General features: G+C 37.3%; 1 protein-coding gene across 1 annotated transcript in view; it reads left to right on the top strand.

Moving 5' to 3' along the window:
• The first annotated feature begins 6,183 nt into the window (after window positions 1-6,183).
• LOC129261529 (zinc finger protein 704-like) overlaps window positions 6,184-23,163 on the top strand; it is a 34,335-nt gene continuing 17,355 nt past the window's right edge. The window contains exons 1-4 of the mRNA XM_064101109.1: window positions 6,184-6,869; window positions 11,104-11,219; window positions 21,050-21,196; window positions 21,688-21,860. Coding sequence (XP_063957179.1) covers window positions 6,328-6,869; window positions 11,104-11,219; window positions 21,050-21,196; window positions 21,688-21,860 — 978 coding nt within the window. The 5' untranslated portion in view covers window positions 6,184-6,327. The remainder of the gene's footprint in view (window positions 6,870-11,103; window positions 11,220-21,049; window positions 21,197-21,687; window positions 21,861-23,163) is intronic.

Genomic DNA, 23,163 nt, shown 5'->3' with positions numbered 1-23,163 from the left:
ATAGTGATTACCAATTTTTACCACTTTTAAAAAATCATTATTTTCATTCATTATGACTCTTATTATTTGTCCGATGTTTTTTTCCTTCAAATTTTCACCTATCGACAATGGCCCTGAGAAGCGGGGGCTAAACACCCCCAAGATTTTTCAGGAGGTGCGGCGTATGTTATAGGCAAAAAAAAAGGTGTATTGCTCCGAAATGACGGAGATTTGAGAGCAATAACCCCCCCCCCCTTGCTTTTTGCTTGTCTTTTTTTTTCTTACGCCAACCACCTGTACAAAAACCCCCATGCAGGGCCCTGCTATCGATTTGTCTGATTTTTCTTTTTCCTCCAAAAAGAACAGTTTTAATTTGCCCTTTAATAACATGCCCTTCACCATATTTTGACCAAATTCTTGACACGAATACTTTAAGTGTTGTGTTCCCTTATAGAATTTGTATTTTTAAGCGACTGAGCAATTTCTTGGCAAGAATACTTTGAATGTATAGTGGAATTTTATAATTGCAAATAGGCCCAGTAGTTTTTTTCATAAAGTTACAGGAATTAGCATCTGCCTGAGCCCTTTTCAATTCAAATCGAATAGGCCTATATAGGACAATCATCTTTACCATGTTTACGGCAAGTTATCAATGGACCAATGAATACGGACAAGATACAGGCATTCATTCAGATTGCATACATTAACCTATTTGATGGAATGTATACAAGTCTATTACAAGATTAAAGGTTTTTGATAAACACCCCATTGTTAAAAAACACGAGAAAGTAGGCTAACTGCAAATGAAACTGGTTGCGTAATTCGGAACATTTAAGAAAAGATGGGGATTCATTGCGTATAACTGTTTTTAACATGTCTTTTGTCCAACAAAAGAAGTAGGACTTACATATATACCGTGTTTACACTTAATCGGCTTCTGCATCGGCTCTCGGTTCTGAACCGCGAGCTGTTACAGCGTGTAAACGCAGTGCAAGATAAACCAAAAGCCGATTCTGCATCGGTTTTTGGTTCTGAACCAAAAGCCGATCAAGGTTAGTGTAAACACGATCATTATTATCCGTACCAGTATCACGACTAGAATGCACGCAATATATAATATCAAATCATCCACATACTTCAATATTATTAAAAAGCACGGGTATAATAATATTATCAATATTTAGTTGGGTTGTAATTTTTGTCAGTCGAGCATACATACTCAAATCCACCATGCGCCAAAGGCGAACAAGCACTAACGATTAACTAAAAAAAAAATGAAAGAAGCAAATCAACAACGGAGTTTGGTAAACTTTAAAGGTATTGTGTAACTTTGTGAGCAGCCGATTAAAAAAATTATCAAACCAAGATGAAACATGTGTACAAGTGCATGTATTAGAACTAATAAACCCTGAAAACAACCATTATTGAGAATGAAAAGCTAAAACTACAAGGCAAACCCCGATTTTGTAAATAGGCGTCTTATAGACGCCTAAATAGTACACATAAGTGTATGGGATGAAATTAAGATGGTGTTTTCGGTCACTTTATATTTCAATTTTTGAAGCACTAAATAATTATTTTCGAACGCAATTTTGTCTGGGCTTCATTTTTGTAACATATCACAGACACAGGTGACAAGTGTGACCTTCTAGCTCAGATTTTTTAAAAGTCAAACCAATGTTAACCAATCACTTTAAACGGAACTCATATAAACAACTATGTGAAATCATTATCTTTGACAATGTCATTGTTATCTCTTCTTTTCTCATCTCTCTCTCTCTCTCATTGTTTTTCTTAAATTGAAAGTTACATACCGATGTATCTTACGTTGCTCAACTCGATGCAGTTTGCCTTTGCGATTGCGACATAATGCCTTTTGCTTTCCTTCAAAATCCCCGATTCCAGAAATAATCCATTGTCTGCATGTATGTGTATGTCAGGATCATGAATATCAACGAAGGAATTCAACGTTGAAATCGATTGGATTCGTTTAAAAAAGAAGTGAAAGAAGAAAATAGGAAACAAAGGAATGGAAGTAGAGCGAAATTTCATGGAAAAACAAGAAGATGTTGTGAATATGTTATCACTGCAAAGTTATTTATTTCCCCTATTTTTTGGGGGGAAATAGGCATTTTGTAGGGTCCATGCATGCATTAAAAAAAATGTGCTACAATGTCTTTTAAAAACGGTGTTATAATACCACCTGTTCAATTTTTTTTTAAAATAGAAATCTGAAATCTGAAGACTATAATGTTTCCCTACTATGTTTCGCTGTATCCGGTGAAGGGCTACTGCATGGGATGGAAGGGGTGGGGGGGGGGGGGGGGGGGGTGGGAGTCCGAAGGGAAGCCAATGGGCGACTTTCAAGAGATAAAAAAAAAGATGGGGGAGAAGGAAACGGAACAAATAAAGAAATATAGCATGTGAAAAAAGATGAATTTATTGTTTAACTACAATTAGCTTGCATTTCTTTGATAAATCATAATAAACAAATCAAGTCACTTTTATGCCCTCCTTTAAATTACCTTAACTGGACTCCACATGGGAACATTATTTTATGAATGCAAAAGAAAAATAAAGCAAACAACCCCCCCCCCCCCGGCCGAAATGCCACGTGATTTCATTTATACCTATATTATTTAGACAAAAAAGATTATGTGGAAGTTTCCATTACGAAAAACTAATTGCTTATTGAGCTAAACATTCCACTTCGCCTTTGGCATTTCCGTTTTAACAATAAAACGCAAAACAATGAGTATGTTAACAGCACTAATGAAATACGGGGATGCGTGCAATATTGAATTATTGATTTAAAAATAATAATTTCTCTTGAATAGGCCAAGTACAAACACTATTTTTCCTCAAGCGAATATAAAAAATAAACAGATTTCCGTTCCTCTGCTATTTTGGTTCAGTAAGGCTTCACGGGATGTCAAATAACATCATAAACTTTTCCATTCATGCATCAGTCAGCAGCAACATCGGTAATGACATTTGGGGATTCCCCTCGACAATAGTGGGCGTGACTGGCATGGTGTGAGAAAACTGTACAACATGAAAGGTAAACACTGCTCCATCACTTCCATTATGACGTCATATTAAACGCGAGTGTTTAAAATTTGAAGATTGATAGCTGCCTTTATACAAAGCCACGTAAATCTTACGAATATCAGATTATCCAGAACATGCTGGTTGATTTATCAAAATTTGTGATAAAAAGGAATTTATGATACAGAAAAATGTCCAGCACGGAATGTTATATGATATATCAAAGTAAAGATCAGCTCATAGAATCGAGGCCCTCAGTAGGCCTATACTCCTATTTCTTGTTATTTGGTTAGAATGATCATTTTCGACTATTTTGTCACTTGCCGCATTTTATATTTTATAATGTCGCTTTCATTAATTAAGGTAATTATCATTATTATATATCAAGTTTGAAAATGGCCAAAATATGCACGCGCCGTGTTTTGTTCAGTGTATGTATGCGGTGTTCATTTATTTTTTCATCTTTAAGAATTAAATCCAATTATTTTTACAGCCTTTACATGACTTTCAAGAATGAAACACCGTTTATGATCTCCCACATGAAGTATACATTTGGTAAAATCAATTAGGGATCAAACATGATTATAATTCTGTTAAAGGACAAGTCCACCCCGACAAAAAGTTGATTTGAATAAAAAGATAAAAATCCAACAATCATAACACTGAAAATTTCATGAAAATCGAATGTAAAATAAGAAAGTTATGACATTTTAAAGTTTTGCTTAATTTCACAAAAAAGTTATATGCACATCCAGGCCAGTATGCAAATGAGGGGACTGATGACATCATGCACTCACTATTTCTTTTGTATTTCATTATCTGAAATATGAAATATTCTGATTTTCTCACCCATGTCATTTGAAATCGAGCTTTATTCCTCCCTGAACTTGTGGAATTAACATTGTTTAACATTATGTAGTTCAGTCAAGTTTTACATTACTGTCAATTCTGTATAAATTGAAATATTATATAATTCATACAATAAAAAACAAAAGAAATAGTGAGTGTTGGACATCATATACTCTCGCATTTGCATATCACTGAGTTGTGCATATAACTGTTTGAGAAAAATATGCAAAACTTTAAAATGTCATAACTTTCTTATTTTACATCGGATTTTGATGAAGTTTTCAGTGTTGTGCTTGTTAGATTTTTCTCTATTTATTCAAATTAACATTTTTTCTGGGGTGGACTTGACCTTTAATCTTTATCGAATCTGCAAACGTGTTTGTAATGGAGAACCGTGTTGGTGGTGATTGGGCCGCTATATAAGCCATTTGTTGTTGTAGATCTTTTTTTTTTTGGGGGGGGGGAGGGGCAAGAATACCATGCAATAAGTGAGCGAAGCAACAGAGCTGACGTGGAGATTTTTTTTTTTTTGGGGGGGGGGTAATTGAAATTGAAAGTGGAGGATTTGGTTTACAGTGCCTACTTTGTGACAATAATTATATAATTAATGACAACAAAAGTGTATTACATATATTTGTGAAGAGTCCTTCTCAAGCACTGTGTGAGATCATGGAGGTAGAAAGAAACTCCATGGTGAGATGAATCTTATGTATCTGCAGACTGCAAGGAGTATCTTCTTTCCATCCAATGAATTTGCTATTGAAAAGACAGAAATAATCTAAATACGGCATGTTAATCTATTCGATTGCTTTGTATAAAATCAGTTCAGAGAAAAGATTATGTAATATTTTTTTAGATACCTTGTTCATTCTGCGGGGCCCCTCAGTTGATTTACGGCCATCATAACACATCAAATAGGTAGCAGAGCTCACTGCGCTCACTGAATAGTCTTTCATAATCATACATGGTTTTCTCCAAATGAAAATAACTTGTATCTTTGAAATTGTCATATAACGGAACTAATCTCTACCTTCATAATTTTTTTTTGAAAATTATTATTTTCAGCTAGTTTTAAAAGTCCATTTGATGCTTTATTAAATTTTTTATTGGTATTTTGTAATTACAGCTCATATGCGTCTGATATTTAGACTAGGGAAAGGCATCGGTCATTTGCTTTTTGGCTCGACCCCAAGTTTCGACATAAACAAACCGCACTCACTACAGAGGGGTTTTTCTTCTTTCTGTTTGAGGAGTTACAATTACCGTTTATACTCCCTCTGATTTTAGCATTCGCGTCGCCCAGCATTCGTCTCTTTATTTTTTGAGGGCGCTTTACATTGACCCGGCGTTTCCACCGGCTACCAGAGGGAGCACGTTCAATACTTGCACCTCAACGCAAGAGCTGGAGAGGGACCTCGATTTGGCGTACGTGTGGCAGGTCATATTTTTATTCGCAAAATCAGGAGTGGAAAAACAAAATCCACGTTTAGAAATACAATTTATGAATTTCCTATTAATGTAATTACAAGAGGAAAAAGACACGTAGAAGAACTAGGCCTAAATGTCCAAGAGAAGAAAATCAGATTATGCTTCATGTTCTTAATAAATATGTTGTCATGTCATGATCAAGGAGAAACAAAAGTACATATTTTTAAAATTTTCAAGAAATGGTAAGAGGGGGGGGGGGGGGGGGGAGTGTCATCTTGGTGAAACCATGGACCTATTACAGGTCCATGGTGAAACAAAGTTTATTTTGAGGGTGGGTATGTGCATGTGCTGAGGTGTTGGGGGTCCTTTGAGTAGTAATTTTCTGAAGGCATATTGAAATCTATTTCTTTTCATAAAGCAATGGAGCTGAGTTTCCACTGATGATATTGCCAACAACTACTACAGAGATGGACTGAAAAGCTTATCAAAGTATTAACAAACAAATCATATTCAATAATTCATTGGCATAGCAAACGCTGCAGCAACCCCAAACCCAGCCCAATATCGACTGCACAAAATTTCAGGACCACGTGCTTTCCAATATGGCTACCACCATTTTCCATCGAGGATTGGCATTTGTAACGATAAAAAGATGCTGAAGAGAGGGCGAATAAGCCGGGCTCCGATTGTAAACAAAATACCCCGGCTTCACATGAGCTAATACATACACGTCACTCAAGCCACTCGCCAATCACAGGAGGGGTGCGTCATCTTTAGCCAATCAGCGCTCGTTAGTGGAGCGGCTGCCGATTCACTAAACCGGTTAGAGTCACGCCCATCTCTTTCACCGCTCGAGATCAAAACAATCTCCGCATGTTCGCTTCAAAACAATTCACTTATGTTGTGTACGTGTTCGCCGTGCGTTAGACTTTTGCCGATAGTTATTACATTTTTCTGATGAGCTAGAACTGGAAGATTATTTTGTGAGATTTATTCCTTCAGAAGGAGTTTGCTGATGTAATCATGCTCTCAAATCCGAAGCGAACACCGAAGCGATCCATTATCGGTACACTTGCCAGCGCCATGTATTCGGATGGAATCTTTTACCCCGTGTTGATACGAGGCATCAGGGCCCGAACACCGAACGGCGAATTCGTGTACGAGGTCGTTCGGGAAGACGGTGTCGCGAGTGAGTGCCTAGCGGACATGATGGTTGGCCCGGGATTCTTACCAGTTTCTCATACTCATCTCAAATTCAACCAACCCGTGTACACCATCCTTGACGGCCGTGAAGTAAAAGCCATCGTTCAGAAGCATCGGAAGCAGACGAACGAGGTTTTGCTCAAAAGTGCCGATGCCTCCGAGACGAATTTCAAGAGGAAACTCGACGATGTCCGGCTGTTGGAAAGTCGCAAGAGCGTTAAACTCACTGACCATCACCACCACCATCATCATCATAACCTCACAGACTCTAACAGGCACGACAGGCTCGGTGAAATTTGCCCAGAACCAAAGAAGCGACCCGTATCAACCACCATTGAAGTTCCAAATCCAAGCCCAAGAAGGTAAGATTTATTTTGTTCTTCCATCACTTCATCATGATCATTTTTTTTTTATACCCCTAACTCCCTTTTCCAATATAGGGCTAAAGGGTCTCACTCTCACAATCTAGGCCTATATAGTATACATCTAAATTCATACGTGTGTTTATTCGGCAATTTGGAGAAACAACTGATGCGCTCTCGTGTGCATCTCTGCCCCCCCCCCCCCTCGCCACCATCCCATCGAATCCATATAAAAACAATCCAATGCATCATTTTCACATTCACATCAACTCATTAATTCTTATTGATGGCATTCTTCGTGCCGCTGCCATTTTCAGTCCCTGGATTGCCGATTGATATCATTATTGTTAATTGCCTGGTGGACACTTTAATCAGTAAAACGATAGAGTGTAATGAATTCGCTGGAGTTGGATGGAGAGCTATCAACTTTGCACACGTCTCTTTCAAACATCAAGGGTGCCGGGGATTTAAACTTCTAGTCTGGAACATCACACTTTATTTTCAGTAAATAAAAATGTAACGTTGACGTGTAAATGTGGGGGACGTTGGCACTGCCTGGTATGTCTGTATAATGTCATAAATAGTTATGTAAGCTCCATTTTCCAATAGTCATTCGTACTCATTAAAATGAGTTACTATATTGTGATACCACATACTACACAGAGAACCCACCCTAGGTTATTTCGAGCTTGTAATTTCACCAATGTAAAAAAAAAAAAGTTCGAATTTCAAATTCGTTAGCGTATGCTATAATTAATTTTTCAATCGGTAGTTGTATTTCATTATGTTATTACCCCCATTCAATCATGTTTGCATTGGTTAACTAACAGTCAGATAAAGGACTAATTTTGCAGACTAATAAGCCGGTACGCGTGGCGTTCTTACTAGGATTATAAATCCTTTTTTCAAACAGGCTTCAAGGCCAATCCAGAATCGAAAATCGGTTTGTTTGACCTCGTAAGTTGGAAAGGTAAATGAAATGGCATTGTAATCATAAGATAGGAGATAGTGCCGATGGTTTTCTTTAGTATACTTCTATCATTTCTGTTCTATATTTTTATGAAATATTGGTTGAAGTTCATGGACTTAAACTACTCACTCAGTGTATCTCAAGAGAAGTTATTTGACCATGATATGATCTGACTTTTCCAATAAACATAAATATTTGAAGCGTTGGTGATCTAGATATTCGTAACCTTGTCCATCTCTCAACAAAACCTGAACAGACCATTGTTTGCTCTTGTTATCCATCTCAGCCTCCTCAATGATCTGACGTCAGCGTCAAATGTAAATAATAAGTAACTTTGAAGGTAAAGAGTAAAGACCAGCTCTTCGGCAGCTAAAGATCGCATTTGCGTAGGCGGCCATTTTCTTTGAACATTGGTAGGTTGAACCGTCGGAGCGCTCTGAACGTGGAGAGAAGCGGTGTACAAAACTTGAAAAACAAAATGTTTGAAAGGGAGCGGGTGGGGTTTAGATAGTGAAGTGCCCCCTTTAGTTTACACTTTGAAGAAAACTGAGGGGAATGTCTTTTGGCTTTTCGCGTTTTCTTTTATTGTAAGTGGTTCCTCCTATCCCATGGGTTGAATTACAAGGCCGTGGCCTTGTATATCATACTAAGCCTCGGGCTGTGCCTCCTCCTCCCACCCCTCCCCCATTTCATAAAAGTGCACCCTTTTAAAAGGCGGCCTTGCCCACGAAAACATCAAAATGACCTGTTCAGATCTCAATATGTGAACAAGGTCGCATTCATAATCCGCCGAGTTTTGTTCTTATCGTGTTTACCGGCGTGTATTGTTGATAAACATCGGAGGAGAGATCGGTAACTCCCAAAGAAAGGAAGCAAAATACGTCATAATTATGTGCGAGCTATTGTGCTTTTTTTCCTTCTGAAAACCCGACACCCTGTATCGGAACGGAAGAGAGAAATACCGGTATATACAAGATCTTTATTTTGCAGCAAAATTTATTGGAATCATGCCAAGTTGGTAAACCCCTTATTGCACACTTTTATTGGTGGTCATGATTGTTTGACTGGAACTTGGTAAATATGGGTTGATATCATAATTTAGTATTTGGTGAAGTAGAAGTTCAAGTGTATAGAACATTCTAGAGCTGGCAGTGATTATGAGCACTTATTGTCCCCACTAAATTCAGTAGTGCCCAATATGTAGGTTATTTGAGAATGTTGCTATTTTGATTGTTGATGAAATGTTAATCACTGAATTTCCAAAGTCATTTCGATATGAATTATATTATTAATAAATTATGTTATATTATATATATTTCATTATCTTCTTGCCTTATTTATTATAGCATTCACTATATGGATAAATGAAACGTCTTTTGTTTTGGTAAATTTGTAAACATTCTGAAATGCATTTACATCTATCTCTGTGTCAATAATATTACAAGAAAACTAATAACCTCAGTCTCAAGTCATGTTTTTTTTTTATTCACATGCCACACTAAAGTTGAGGTGCTATCTTTGAAATGATTTTTTTAATGTCTTCATATGATTAAACAAATTGTCAAATTGTGAGGAATGATTGTGTCATATTAGCCCCAAGAAATGTATTTATAAGCCTACCCCTGCTATTTTGATGGGCAGCCATGATACGGCTTAATCACACCAAGGAGATATCACTCTAGTCTCCTTGATCACACGGGATTGTCACCCAGCCTCAACGAGGTCGCTGAACTGCTGATTGTGAGCAGAAGTGACATTGGGATGTTATTAGCAATACCAACCTGCACGCTGGTTGAACTTGGACGGGGCAAGGTTCTGCTATATCAATCATTGCAGATATAAGACCTGGCCATGGCATCATTAAAAGAGACCTATCCCTTCTCTTTTCATCTTTCTCATGGTTTCTTCCCCGTCTTCATTGGTATTTTTTCCAGTCCTGGTTCCCATCCCGCCCCCTCCATCGGTTGGTCTTACCCCCTCCCTCAGCCCCATCCTAACTCCTACCATTCCTACCCTTCCTACTCCCCCCTTCTCTCTACCCGCTATCCCCTTCTCCCAAAGCTTTCCTATGTCACCCCTCACCCTTCCTTGCTCCTATCACTTCTTTCTCTTAATCCATCTTACCCTTCTACTCTTTCCATTTTACCCCTCCCCTTCCCATCCCTCCATTCCCCCCTCTCTTAGTCTACCCCCTCCCCTCCCCTCATCTCTATTTCCCTCCCCTCCCCTCCCCTCATCTCTATTTCTCTCCCATTGTATCCCAAATTCCGGATGTGTCTGTCAAGAGTTCCCTCACCACCCCAGTGACATACAAGATGAATGATGTGAAGGGGGACCAACAAGTCATCCATGGGCTAGATATTTCAACCAATTTGCTTGTTGATGACATTTCTCGTTATCTTTGGAATCTCTGAAACCCAAGTTCAAATGTTCAGTGATGAAGGCATTGTAAGAATCACCAGACACATTTGATTTATCAACGAACTTGGAAGAATGGGAGGGGGGGGGCGAGTGTAAACCTAAGAATTGGATAATGATTCCATTAGAATAAAGGATTATGTGCAACATGATAAAAAAACTCATGATTCGCTTTTGACGAGAGCAGCACAGAACAAGATTATTTCTTTATTTTCCTCTGTCTTTGGACTATGATTTTAGAATTTGCTCCTGTTGTGTTCTGTTTGATCGTTGAGTGTTATTGAGTCTAATTTTTCCCTATTTTGGTTTTTAACATTTTTTTTTTTCCCCACAACTGGTGGCAGCAGTGGGATGATGAACGAACGAATTAAGTCTTTGCATGCTGCTATTGCACATATGCACCAAATAATACATGAATCCCATATTTTGGTTTTTAACATTTGGTTTAGTTTGTTCTCCACAACTGGTGGCAGCGGTGGGATGATGAACGAACAAATCAAGTCTTTACATGTACATGCTGCTATTGCACATATGCACCAAATAATACAGGAATCCCATAAAACATGGAATTTTTCTGGCATGCTAAGAGTTAAAGGAAACTAATGTTCACCATGATACTATACACGTTGATGGGGTAAGGCAGATAGCCCCCCCCCCCATTTATAAAAATATTTTTAAAAATCGCTAAACAATAAGACAAGAATTGCCACCCTTCCCTTGGCCTATTGGTGAAATTCATTAATTGTGACTCCACATGCATGGATGCCTAGTCCAGAACTTTGTATGTAACTTTAAGAAAAAAACCTTGATGACACAGATTTCTATTCTCATTTTTAACCCTTGTAGTGCCAAAACGCAGAAGACCCATGAGGCTGAGCCAGCGATGGATGACGTGATGGCAGCCATGGTGTTAACTAGTCTCTTTGGTAGTCCTAAAGTTGACAGAGAGAGGAATCTTTCAGGTGAGCAGTCTTCTCTTGATACTTGGCAAACATTGGAATAACATCAGATTATTGATCAGGGCAAAAAGCCTTAATTAAACAAATTAAAGTAATTATAATCCACTTATATGACTTCATGTTTGTACTTTAAGTGTCATTGTTTTATTGTGAATTGTACACATGTTCTTACTCAGCCTTTGGCTATGAGGCATGTTTTAATAGACCATTTTTTTAATATAATTGAATGGAAAAACATACATAATCATGCATGATATGGACAAATTAATGTGTTTGTATGTATGGAGATGATATTGTGTCTTCTGGGTCGATAGTAGACTAAAGAAATCATTGGAAATTATTAATGTAAGATATTCAATTATCACAGCAAACCTATGAATTGCTGGTGTAACGCTTATTAAAACCTAAGCTAGATGGTGCAGCGATTTATCTCGAGCACAACCTTCTCAGCATTCATGTTGACCTTGCTCTTGATGCCTAGTCTTTATTTTCAGACTATTTGTCATGAGAAGATGTAAAGTTGTGAACATAACATCATGTTTATGAATTGCAGTATGCAATGATTACAGTAATCATGCTAAATATAATCTGATGTATTGTGGAATGGAAGTGCAATGGCGAGATTGCAGCGAGTGATGAGGTTCATGTTTGAATTACGGATCATTTGCGGACAATTGTGGTGGCGAGGTCTGAATGCAAGTATGTCAAGCTCAAGGCAATTTATGTGTTCAGCAGTGGATGACCTCTGGTGGAATTGGGCCAGCTGCACAAATGCTGAGAAAAATGATGAAGAGACCTGGGTGAAAAACATCACATGACTTGGTATGAGCGGTGGGATATAGACTTGCACTACAGACCCTTTTGGGTTTCATGTGGAGCGTTGTGGCCCAGTGGATTAATCTTCTGACTTTGAAAGAGAGGGCCATGGGTTCGAATCCCAGCCATGGCGAAATTTATCCATATTGTGCTGCACTCAACCCAGGTGAGGTGGTAATCCCGGTAGGATTAATTCCTTGAATGCGTGAGCTCTGAAAGGCAGCTCGAGCTAAAGCGGGGGTGATAATAATAATAACAACGCGTCTCGGAATATAATATTTCTAGATAGATGGCGCTATATAAATGCCTATTATTATTATTATTATGTGACAAGGAAAGGGGGGGGGGGAGCTGGTAGTACAACAGCAAGGTTTTTGTTGTTACATTCAGCCAAACAATACTGTAATGAATATGAATAATGGACTAAATCCTTTAAAAAAAAAGAGATGGGACTACATATCCCCCTTCCCAGGGACCACATTATCTTCAAAACATTTTAGTACAAATAGTACCAAGTACTTACGAAAACTTGGGACAAAACAAATGATAAAATAAAATAGAAGAAAATTATGGAATAAATACAGGTACCATGAAATTTAATTGACGGTTCAATATGATGATATTGTAGTTTCTGTTTTGTCGTATGGGCCTATGTTTATATGCATGAAAGTAAGAGGATTGCCAAAATCACATGCAGTAACATATATAGGCTATAAATCATCAGTAGTTCCTCGTAAGGGCTTTCCTTATTGATATTTAATATACCCAATGTGTTTGTATAATAATTTGGGTCTATTTTGCAAAGACTATTAATGTTTATCCTCCAAGCTTTCAGGAACAGATTGCAGCTATGAATATTGCCATATAAATGACCATCAAGTAACCATTGACCTTGCAAGTATTGACCACACACTCATTAAAGAGACACCCGTTATACTATCGGGGAGAAAATATTTTCTGGCATTGAAACACATTACAAATCAGGGACAGAATGTTTTGCAAGCCACATTATGGGTAAACATTACATCATAGGCCTATAGTATAAATAAATCATGTAGTCAAGTCAGTATTGACAAGTTTGTTATAACCAGGCATGGCAATATTGTGATATTTTTGGTTCATGGGGGGGGGGGGGACAACGAGACCACCCTCTGCCATTTGCTGCTTTGCAAATCCCCCTCCACCCCCCCTCCCCCTGATCACCGCCAATGCACCATAGTAAGGAAATTTCAATGACAAGAAACTTAGATATCTATTTAAAATGAGAAATATACTGTTTTGGGAATTGTGTCCCCCTCTCTTCAATGTTCTGCATTTGAAATGATGCAAAGTCAGAAACATTCTCGCCCCTCCCTTACCAAACCATTAACCTATTGCACTATGGTTTGTATGTCCCCCCCCCCCCCCCACCACCACCTTTATCTTACACCCCACATACACCATGTTTACTTCAAGGTCTAAACTGACCTCATCTTTGCTTGTCCAGTTTCCCAGCTAGTTGACCTCATCGAATCTCTTTGTTTGATGGCCATGCCATGGTCATTGCTGCTTGACCAATGATGGTCGACCACCGAAGCAAGCAATTGGCCTTTCTACTAGAGCTTGATGCTTGAAGGCTGACCTTGTAATGGGTGCTTGATGATCCAAAACTGAAAGTTGTGTTGCTACGCAATGAAAGCTTATCAATATTGTCAAGTATTATTCTTTACAAATAACTATGGTTGCATGCTGCCACAGGGCTAGCTAAATATGCAGTAGGCATTGCTGTATGTGTTTTTCCCCACTGATCAATTTCCGCTCTTTCACATGGGAAAAAAATTGAAATTTGAATGATGATTCCAGTGAAAAACAAGGCTAATGACACATTTTTAGCACGTGTGTGAAACCAAACTAGAGTCACAAATGCTAATCACAATCATGAATTCAAATTCTACTCTGGAGGTGAATTTCATTTAAGTTTCACTCAAATGGTACAAGTTTTCTGTGAGAAAGGTCCGATGATTCTAAAGACGGATTGCAATCATTACAATGATGATTCAAGATACACATGTGAAAAGGCCCTTTATTGCATTGTGAACTGAGGTAAATCACACAACAACAAAGGAATGATAACAGTAATCATTGTGAGGGCTGATTCCAATGTGACCTAAAATGCAAAATGCCCTGGAAATGGAAAGATGTCATAATGGTATCTTGCATCTTGGAAGCATTTCTTCATAAATTCTACCATGAAGCTTCTTGTTTGTACCATGGTAACCTTATGCTCCTACCAATAATGAAAATAAATTATTTAATCATTTTACAACTGTGCATTCTACTGAGTAAGCCTAGATGCATATATGTCTAATAATAAATGATTAAAATAAATGGATTGTTTACAGAATTGTATATTTGAAAGTGTTTCACTGTACATAAGCCTACTTCATTCCTTTTATTCCTTATAATGAATTGTTTTTTCTCAAATTCTAGAGGTTTTTATAACTTCCATTTTACATTCCAATTCTAGGTACATGCCTATATTTGCTTCAGGTAAATTAGGTTTCTAGATTTAGGCTTACTACAAGTATTAATTCCAATGTCATGTATGTCAATTTACTTCATGCTAATTTTGAGGTTGTGTTCTTACAGCTTATTTTGAAAGGAATATTATTTAGGTTTTATGATATTTTATGAGGTTATATATTCTTTTCACCATATTTCTTTAAGAAGTAGAAGTAGCAGTTTTGGAATGCAGGTTGGGGGTAACTGGATATTTCTGTGGAAGATTCCAGCTGTGCGGATTTAAGTCGGTGCCCTGCACCATATCCAGAGGGTCCATCAACTTGGATGGAGCAAGTGGTGTGGTTTACCTTGGGGTAGGGGAGGGGGAGGGGCAGGGGAGTGGAGATTGCAAGGTGACAAGCTCATTTGGCATTACAGTTGTATTTTTTTCATTGCAAAAAAAAAAATGGTCGAGATGTATGTTCCCTTGCCCTCAAAATGGATTACATTAGAAGGCAGGACTTATTCATTATTTTTGTATTATCCGAGGTCAGTTAAATTGATGTTTTCACTTTCTTTTGATTGTTTCGTTTGCAAGTATTTTGATAAAAGGTCTGTGATAATCACCGGGATAATCAGTCACCAAAATGTTGATGACAGGAGTCAGTGTATAAAGCCTGCTACAAAACATCTACCAGATTATATGCTGCATGCATACATGTATTATAGGCCTACTCGACTGTTGCCAAGTTTTTAGTTGTTGAAAGCCGGCCGGTTCGTTGGTATTCCTACCGGCTTCCCTGTGTTGTTTTCGTGTTTTCAAAGGCAGGAAACCAATCCCTTTTGAGCCAAATCTAGGCTATGTATTCAGACCCTTGTGTGATCTGGAAGATTTTGTTTTTCTCTGAGTATAAGGACATGCTGGTGTTTGAAGGAGCATTTTCCCGTTAGTTTAACTCTTCATGCCAGTATTGTATGCCCTTAACTTTTTTTAGGGGGGGGGGGGCTATATGTACAATGTCCATAACAGAGTGAATATATATTCCATGACACAATATCCAATTGTTAAAAACCTCCAAGAACTATAGATGTTGATGGAAGATGTTTATAAGTGCATCATTATGGTTTGGAGCCTAGTGGTTCTGATTCGCCTGTTGGAGTTCAAAATTGCAAAAGCAAGACATCAATTCGTACTTGCCCCTCTCCACCCAGGTGTGGATTGAATAGGACCCGGTAGATGCAAATGGCATTGTTTGTGGTCTGCCAAGCAATGTGAGTACCTCTGTGACTGGCTGAAATATTCACCAGGGAGTGGAGAAGGGGCAGACTTATGGTGTAAATTATGATTATGAATGGAAGCACGGCTTACCTACCGGTTCAATGGATTTGTCGTTACAAGAAAACAGAGTAATCCATGGGGGGGGGGGGGGGTGAAGTGGCTGTTTGTGATCAGGGTCTGTTTATTGAAACTAACAGAATAGCGATGGGGGTCATGCATCAATTTGACCCCAGCAAGTTTCCATCTTGAAATGGGCTAAATATTCCTTCCAGGGACAGAAATAAGAGATGAAAAACTTTTTTTTTCTTTCTCCCCAGATGTATTTTTGGAATGATGTGAAGGGGTGGTAAGGTAGTTGCAACTTTGCAAAGATAGGGGGTGGGATCAATTAAATGGTGTCTGAATGATCATATAGTGTGGGGGGGGGGGGGGTAGAAACAGGTTAAAGGCTACATTTTTTCATCAATGCACCCATAATCAATGTAACATATGTACTGTATGTTCGAGGAAAAAAATGTTGGGGATTAATTGAACAAATTTGGGAAGTGTGGGGGATGGGGATTATATAGATAGTGATACTCAGATGTTGATGCATTTTGTGAAGGCTATATTTGTACCAATGGTTAAAAAGCGTGCAGTCTGATGTCCAATCATCAATTTGCTTCAGGACTGCATATAGAAGTTTTTATTTCATCTTGTAAAACCCTATACTGCACATGTCAGATCTACCTTAAAGTCTGTTCTGAGGCTGTGCCAGAAACCTCTTCGGTTACATATACCTCGATCTACGCAGGAGGTTTAGGGAGTGGTACCGAGTGGAGATTATGATATGATAATACACCTAAACACTTTAAAAAGTGTTTTCACCTATTTCATACTGCAACTCTGCAGAAAAAAGTAGGCACCTATAATTTTGTTTACAAAGATATTTTCCAGTTTATTTTAAATTTTCAAATTGTAATGATTATTTGTTTGCAACAGTTGGGTCTGTACCCCTTCTAATGAATTGCTGGTGTGGCCAGTGCATGCCAACTTGCACAATTTGGATTTTCAGAATGATTTTGGTAAAAATAGTTGGGTCGCTTGCCTTAGGATCACAAGGCGATTGTTCTGTTGTGAATTAATAAAAGCATATTTTACCGCCTTGTGGATGGGTACTGAAAATGGAGGGTACCGAAAACGGAAGGATTACTGAGAGGGGTATTATTAGGTGTATTCAGAACGCCTTCATCACGAGAATACCAATCAAATTACGAGAAATTGTTCAGGCCTGAAAATACCGGATGATGATTTTTACTTCACATTTACACCGACCCGAAGCAGACCCTTTCAGGATAATTTTTTTTTTAAAGTTAAGAGCATACGACTAGCGTTAAGGCTAGAAGTATTTAATGACAATCATTTTATGACATCTTTATTATCCCTCATTTGCCTCAATACCATATTACCCACAAAGGTGATCAAACAAATAATTTGTCAAATGAAAAATGAAGGTAGCAATTTTGTGAAAGGCAAGGGATATCAAATGTTGAAATCCATTATTTACCTAGACAGTATTTCCCACATCATATCCATGAGCTTTACAGTGTTTGGAGATATTTCAGCTTGTAATGATAGCGGTGTGCCATGAATATAGGCCTGACTCTTTAGGTGGTTTCAGAACGCCTCGAAGTTCGCCAGTTCCAGGTATTCTCTGATCGGGAAATTTACCCCGATCAGAAAATACCAGGTATTTTGGCGGTGTGAAAGCAAACTACGCGTAATATCCCTGAAAGAAAATAACCGATAAATAGTAGGTACTTGTCGAAATTACGAGAACTTTCGCGGGGATTTTTCCAAGGTCGTGGGTATTTTGGCGGTCTGAAAGCAAATTACTGGAACTTTTAGCCCAGCGTGTCGTTGGGTGCGGCGCCGTGCATGGGTTGCTGCTGGGCTAGTGATTTTGAATTTCGCGCCTTGCTGCTTATCAGACCATACTGCGCATGCTCGTAACTCCAGGAACTTATCCCGAAGGGTATGTTTCAGGGCGGTGTGAATGCAGGAATAATTAATGGGTATTTTTCAGCCTAAAAAAGTTCTCGTAATTTAACGGGGATTCTTGTGATCGAGGCGGTTTGAAACCGCCTAATGTATATCTGTTCAATAACTGAAATTGAAAGTTACAGCTATTTGGCCATGAAGGATCACGCTGGTGGAATGATGAGATTCTAGTCACCTCAGATTATTTTTGAAGAGCGATAAATCAGAATAAACTTGTCAAAGTGATTATTTTTATTTCTTTACCACTGCATCCAGTCAAGGGAAATTTAGGGCATATGTGTATGTGACAGGTTAGAGAGAGGTGCTGAAATGCAGATAAGGTTTCTGAAAATGGGAGATGATCACGGAGGTATAGTTAGGGGAAGAGAAAGAAAAATAAACGAGAAAGAGTGAAAGATATATGTACATAGATAGGCCTATGGGTCCTTCATTGGATTCACATTTATTATGACGGGGGGGGGGGGGGGAGGGGGTGGGGGGGAGACAATATATCTGATACTTAATGTTTTATCAAGCAGTCTATTGCTGACCGTTCACACCTGTCTCTGGGTTCCGGAAAAAGACTCCAATCCTTAGAAACATATCCAAAGCATGCCAAAATGCCTAAGAATAAAGTATATTTAGGCCTTTCAAATGCTATCGATGACAATCACATGATCAGACCTTTTGCAGTTATTGTTTTGTCAGTTTTCCTGTTCTGACCGGATCAGGTGACAATATTGTGGCGCTTCCAGATCAAGCTATCCCTTTTCTTTTGTCCCTCTATTGATGGTGTCTCCGTGCTGACGTAATGGGGCTACGGGTGAATACACCTCTTCACCATTCAACTTTCTCAGAACTTGAAAGCAAATAAACAAAAACTTGCCACAGCATGAAGAAAACACACATCATATTTGCTTTATTTGTGCCTATTGTTGTGGAGGAACCCAAAACATGTCCAGTCTCCAGACCCAAATAAGAAAATAAAAAAAGAACATTGTTAGAATATTGAACAGAAAAGTTAGAAGATGAAATCCCTGGTTGAAAGATGAGTCATGATTTTATTAACATTATAATGTTAACAAAGAGTTATGTAATTTCATCTTTCTAGAGAGGATCATTAATTCCTTTCCAACTTGTCATTCAATATTTCTGTTGGAACAAAGTCATGGAAGTGGTATACTCAGCCTTGACAGACTATATGAAAACCACACACATCTATTTATTGCCCATGCAAGAATAACCGGACGAGCCCGATGAGGTCACGAACAAAAGCATCCCGAGAAATTGATTTCAAACTATGTATTGATCCAGTTCTCACTATAGGTTTCAGGCGTATTATCTGATTGTTCCCTGAAGCGATCAATATTCCACTCAGTCCCTTTTAACCTCATTTGCTTTAATTGCTTTCATTGTGACCATTCTTTTGGACAGTGATTATTGAAAGGAAAGTTCTTATGAATCAATCAATGCTGCGAAATCAATCAATGGTAGTTCATATTAGCCTTCTTTTAATCTTTTTCCTTCTCGCCCCTATACCTCCGCTTTATGTCCACACTATTTCATGATGATGATTATTTAATTTTTGTTCAAAACTATTTCTCAATCTGAATCTAATTTATACTGGGGAGTGTTGCATGAAAAGACTTGTTGCATGTTTTATCTGACAGCATAGTATCGGTGCTTTTACCCAGGAAAAATCAATGAAAGTTGTCTTATCTGACTACTTGTCAGACAAGAAATGTTGATGAAACACCCCTCTGGTGTAAGAGGGCGTTATGATGAATATCAGTATTTTTTTTTCAAATAAATAACACATTTTAAGGATATTTCTGCAGCTAAGATTTTGAAGACAATATTCAACAAAAATATTGCTGTTTATAATTTGTATCACATCAAGAGATGAAATGAAACTGTGAAAAATGTTCTTGTGAATGTCCTTTCTTGAAGAAGTAAAGTAGAATATTTTGTTTGCAAAATGTACTGTTGCGAGTATATATTCATTTTATGGTTTCTACTGTTGAAATCACAACCATATCACAGTATCCTCATAAATAGAGAGAGTTTGTTCATGCAGTAACACAAGAGAACAAGATTTGCTGTGATATGTTATAGACCTACTTATATATATATATACACAGTAAAAACACTGTTTAAGATTTTATACAACGCTGTTTACTATATGAACCTTACAGTATTTGTTTAACCGTTTAAACAATCATGTTTAATTTATTGAAGATTAGATATTAAACTTTGTTGTTTAAGATTTAAACAATTGTTTAAACTGTTTAAACAATTAATGTCAGGTTCATATATTAAACAGCGTTGTATAATTTTTTTACTGTGTGTATATATATATATATATATATGTATATGGGTTTTTTTTCTAGTTCTTTTTTTGAATGATATTAAAATCACACTTTCACTATAATGTGAGTATGAGGTGCAGTGATCAAATATCAATTACTTTTCAGTGATTCATATCTTGATGATTGCCGTTTGTTGAGTGGAGGAAATACATTTTAAATGTGTATTCAGGAATGGTATTGAGAGAGCTTCTTCTTTACCTTACACATTGAATAATAACTGAAGTGTTTTAAATGATGGTTGTAATGACATGTGTATTTCAGGAATGGTATTGAGAGAGCTTCTTTGCCTTAATTACATATCGAATGATAATTGAAGTGTTTTTGATGACGGTTATAATGACATTTCCTTGTCACTCATAAATACTTAATCTCTTCAGTTTCATTAACAATGATTTATTATCATATTTCACTTGATTATTTTCTTCCTGCCGTTAAAATGACGTTTGCCAATTTTTTTATTCAATTTAAATCTAAGGTTGGAAGTAGTTAACATCTGAATTTCTTTTTAGTATACTAGAGTTTTAAAAAACTAGTTTCACCAGGATCGATTTATCAATTTTATTTGGTTATTTTTTAAAGCATAGAATTATGCTGAATTTCTCAATTTATTAGCATTCCAGATGCAGGTATTACATAATTTAGAATAGGTACTTATATTTTTTCTTGTTTGTTTAATTTAATTTTTTTAGGGGGGGGGGTTGAATCAAGTGTTGATCAAGCAATGCGATTGGATTATTCTATCATCAGTGAATAATATTTAAACTTTATTAGCTTTACAGATGCATATAGTTTTATACAATTAAGAATATATGCATATAAAATGATATCTAATTTCTTTTTTTCCAATCTTCGTTTCTTTCTGAAATTAGGTGACAGTGTATTGAGTGGAGGAGGTCCAATGTCACCGGCTAGTTCCTTCAGCTCTGGTATATCACCGAGTCCATCGCCGTCAATCAATGCTCACTTCACGTGGGACCTATCGAGAAGTACGCCAAGCCCTTCATCCTCAAATAATAGTAAGTAGTCATTATTTTTTTATATTCAATATTGATCCCCCATCTTTGAGCTACCACTTTATTTGTCCCTCATATCTATTATTTCTTACACATTGTCTTGATTTTTGTTTGAAACCATATTTATTCTTGATTATGTTTATTGCATTTATCTGTGTTTTCTTGTGATAATTCAGAAGGGCAAAAAAAGGCATCAGGAATAAAAAAATGATTAATTTTTTTTAGATTCATATAATTTTAGTTCAAATATGAATTTGTATTTATAACTTAATTTATCCATGATTTGTAAAACAATTCTTAAATGTAATTTTGAATGATCCATGAATGTCTATGGCTTGACTCAGTGCTTACAGGGTATAAGATTAAATATTAATAGATTTCCGCCATATATGACAAAAAATACTTTTCAAGGGTATGAAATGAAGTGAAATAACAGTCAAAAGCTGAATATTATTAAAAGATGATTGATTAAACGTTTTGATGTAATCTATCAGGTGATATGGAAAGCATGCCGTGCCCTCCTTTCAATACCGCCCAGGGTTCTATCCCATCATCCTCAGCTCTATTCAGCTCGTCGGTTGACGAAGGAATCGACATCAGTGGCGGGGGATTGCCCTTCTCAATGGAAGACAATTTACACAGTGACAGTCCAACCAAAAAATTCAAGGTAAGTTGGGATCGAAGCGTTATTCTATGACATCAAGGGGCCGTTTTGGTAATGCATGGCTTGATCCATAACTGGCGACCATTTTGTGTGCTAAATCAGACACCCCAAGTTTTAACATTAATGAACTATATATCTATATGACCCAATCAAATTTTGATGATTAAAGAGAAATTCCAGTAGTTGCAGTAAACACTGATTTCATGAGAAAGTCTGTAAAACCAGGCTTAAAGAGAAATTCCAGTATTTGCAGTAAACACTGATTTCAAGAGAAAGTCTCTAAAACAAGGCTTAATTGTCAGTATATCATCGAGGATCTAGATCTGGTACAGTTACATAAACTGAACTTTGTGAAATCTTGAAATCTACGCTGAAAAATGTTCACACTGAAGATCACCAACACAGATAGGCACACGTGGGACAGTGTATTATTATTGCTAAAATAAAGACCCGACGGAAGTGACCGAATCCGCGCTTATTTTGCTTATTTCTCAGCAATTACACAATTTCTTCCAGAATCCTTTGGCACATATTTTTTATTCATACAAACAGACACTTGGGTGGTCATAATATTAGATTCTGTAAAAAGTCATTTTAAGATCGTTACCAAAACTGGAATTTATCTTTAATTGTCAGTATATCATCGAGGATCTAGATCTGGTACAGTTACATAAACTGAACTTTGTGAAATCTTGAAATCTACGCTGAAAAATGTTCAGACTGAACTTCCCCAACACAGATAAGCGCACGTGGGACTGTGTATAATTATTGCTTTGAGCGTCGGGCCCGACGCTCTACCCGAATCCTGTGCTTATTTGCTGATTTCTCAGCAATTACACAATTTCTTCCAGAATCCTTTGGCACATGCGTTTTATTTATGCAAACAGACACTTTGGTGGTCATTTCATTGGATTCTGTACGAACTCATTTTGGTATCGTTACCAAAACTAGCATTTACCTTTAACAAAGTTTGCATTCAAATGCTCGCTGTGAACAAAAAATTGAATCTAGAGAGATCAGATTTCAACCGTAGCTGATTGGTAAACTGAATGATTGAGAATTTGATTTAACACCAAAAAGATCACTATTCGTGCATTAACTTATTGGGGAAAATGGCAGCTCGCGGCAAATTTGCCCCCAAAATGTTCCCAAAATCCCTGAAAATTGTATAAAAGAGCCCCAGAAATTCCTTTAGGGTCCTCCAATGTAAATTGTAATAGAGACTATACATTTTGAGCATTTTCCCTTAGTTTAAATGAAGCAAGAATTCATGTCAAATTGTCAATATGTGAGCTGATGATACTGT

Source organism: Lytechinus pictus, chromosome 1 (genome assembly GCF_037042905.1).
Source record: "Lytechinus pictus isolate F3 Inbred chromosome 1, Lp3.0, whole genome shotgun sequence".
Classification (NCBI taxonomy): Eukaryota; Metazoa; Echinodermata; class Echinoidea; order Temnopleuroida; family Toxopneustidae; genus Lytechinus; species Lytechinus pictus.
This window is presented reverse-complemented; position numbering and strand designations above follow the sequence as displayed.